This window comes from Aspergillus nomiae (assembly GCF_001204775.2).
Source record: "Aspergillus nomiae NRRL 13137 chromosome Unknown contig00877, whole genome shotgun sequence".
Lineage (NCBI taxonomy): Eukaryota > Fungi > Ascomycota > Eurotiomycetes > Eurotiales > Aspergillaceae > Aspergillus > Aspergillus nomiae.
Window position 1 is genome coordinate 1 of NW_015378932.1, and position 2465 is coordinate 2465.

Here is a 2465-nt window from a genome sequence, read left to right on the forward strand (position 1 = left end):
CCCGCCCATAGAAATGCCCGAGATGTGTGACCATCTCCATGGATCGGCATTTTTCTCCTTTGGTTCAAGAGAGTGATGAAGCGCGGGATAAGCTCTAAATCGGGCTTTGATTAAAGGGTCAATCGCTAGTAATAGCGTCGGAGGAGACCTACTTTCAGGGAATTGATGTGGCCCAAACGCAGTATTACATCGCACAATAATGGCTGGCATGCGAGACGACTTTCGATATGCCTGGACGATCATCTCGGCCGCGGCCTTGCTGGCTGAGTATGGGCTTGTGGGGTGTAGGCTTTGCTCCTCGGTGAAGGCCAAAGGGCGTCGAGTATCGTTCTCGCCGTATACCTCATCGGTGGACACGTGGATAAATCGTTTGATCGAGCTTAGCTTTCGAGAAATCTCTAGCAGCACCTGGGTGCCTATGACATTGGTTTGTGTAAAAGACAGAGGGTCGTTGAGTGATGTGTCGACATGGAACCTAGCAGCGAAATGGATAATAGAATCAATATGGTAGTTGTGGAGCACATTTTCTACATCCTTTGGAGCGCAGATATCTCCTTTGACAAAATGAAAAGTCGCCGCGCAATAGTCGAGACTATCGAAGCAGGTCACAGCATAACGGTCACCGTAGGCCCGCATCAGATGGCGAATGAACCAGCCGCCACTGGACAATGGAATGGCATGTCAGTAAAACTCTGAAGCTACCAATTCCTCAGTGAAGGTGATTGTTGATCTCACATGAAGCCGGCACCCCCAGTCACCATGATATTCTTCACCACCGGCGCACCGTTGAGTTGTGTATGCTCCGAACGCATCATGCCATCCGCAGGTGGATCACAATCACTATGCATACTGTCGTGCTGAAGCTCCGATCAGCTATATAATGCGTATACAAGATATTCAGGTGAATTCCACTCTTTATCTAAACAACACGCGGCTTGCCTCTTGGCAATAAGCTTGGTGTCTATCCACATCATCACCCCTGAACGTTCTCTCAGACCTTGAGTTAGTTCAAGGGGAGCTTATACTCGCTCCATGCAATAACACTGTCATGTAAACAAGCGGTCCATCGGTTGAATCAAGTGTCTGTATATCCTAGGTTGCGCAGTAGATATCTAAATCTGTATCACTCATTGTACAAGATATCTGGATATCTAGATCTTGCTGCTGTATCACCTATGGGGCTACGTTGGCTCTAGTGCGTTTTCTGACATGCATCGGTGCTTGTAACTCATTGGCCGCGACATTTAGGGACAACCTTAGTTCGAGAGTCTTATTTACTTCCAGACAGGCTGTACACTGCCAAAACCCAGCCGGTCTACTGGGAATCAAGGTTCACGTAGTATCACGTAAGATTTGTGCGGCATGTTCATCTAAGTTTGAGTGCGCCATGTTTCTCGCGTGTTAGTGTACGAGGACGTGTGCGACCACGACTACCCAACCGGAGGATATTGAATTAATAAATTCGCTTGTTGTCCAGCTTTATATTCCACTTTATTTCGGCCTCCGTGGGGGTAGCACAATGTCTTGATTGCGATGCATACCAGCCATGCCGGAATTAGACATACGAAACCCTAACTGCGGTCCATTGGGGGTACATACGATTTGCACTCGATCTCGTCGGGCACTTGCCCCGTCAGCCTTGTCACAAACTCATCATCTACATCCTTCAGAATAACATGTATATGCTCAAATGTACGCACACTCTGCCACTTTACCCTGTTCTTGAACCATTCGATGTTGTTCCCTGCATACTTTCATTGGCTCGTGTGCATTGTACATGTTCTCTCAATAAAATCCGCAATTAGCCGCCGGGACTCTGTAGTAGGATCACCTTGCGCATCTACAGGTATAGGCGTCTTTAACCATACGACGAGATGAACCATGCCCGGCGCTATGGCGTACGGCCAGTCGTTGCGTCGAATGCGATAATCAGAGTGATTAGAGAAGGGAACTGAATGGCGATAAGGGAAACGGATCTGGTCATTGTTGGCAGCCTCTTCCCAGTGCAGCCGCTTCCTCACGAGGAAGTTTGTTACAGAGCCGAAAGTGGCCTGGATCTCTCGGTCCAGAAGGTGTGATTGCGGAGATTAGTCGGGGTACGCTTCAGCTGGGATGTATCGCCACAGGCTGACAGTGTTAACGACATCCAAGCTTCATACCATATTCTAGAGAGTCTCCCTCGCCAATAATATTTTGAAAGTCTTCCCAAGTATGCGGGATAAAGTCTTCCTCAGTGGTGGCGAGGACCTCCTTGTCTGCGTGACTGAGCTCAAACGGCGCATTACGCATCAGCTCCTTTGTGTCCATGATCCTGGGCATTTTAGAACGTTCACGATGAGAAGGAACCAGATAGTGCCATGATTCATGGGCCTCTATATAACGTTTCCTAGACTTTGCGGTGACAAAGGCTGGTTATCTTGCTGACTATATAATTCTGTGCCAAAATATAACTAGCACATACGACC

General features: G+C 48.2%; 2 protein-coding genes across 2 annotated transcripts; both read right to left on the reverse strand.

Annotated features, from left to right (window-relative positions):
• Window positions 1-153: 153 nt before the first annotated feature.
• On the reverse strand, window positions 154-848 carry ANOM_011777 (NAD dependent epimerase/dehydratase; the record flags this gene model as incomplete). Its single annotated transcript, XM_015557033.1, has 2 exons — window positions 154-661; window positions 736-848. Coding segments are annotated over 2 exons (621 nt in total), but the record flags the coding sequence as incomplete, so codon positions are not given.
• Window positions 849-1754: 906 nt separating this feature from the next.
• ANOM_011778 (GIG1 family protein) lies at window positions 1755-2319 on the reverse strand (the record flags this gene model as incomplete). Its single annotated transcript, XM_015557034.1, has 2 exons — window positions 1755-2059; window positions 2160-2319. The coding sequence occupies 2 exons, from the start codon at window positions 2317-2319 to the stop codon at window positions 1755-1757; spliced, it is 465 nt and encodes a 154-aa protein (XP_015400788.1).
• Between the last annotated feature and the right edge of the window lie 146 nt (window positions 2320-2465).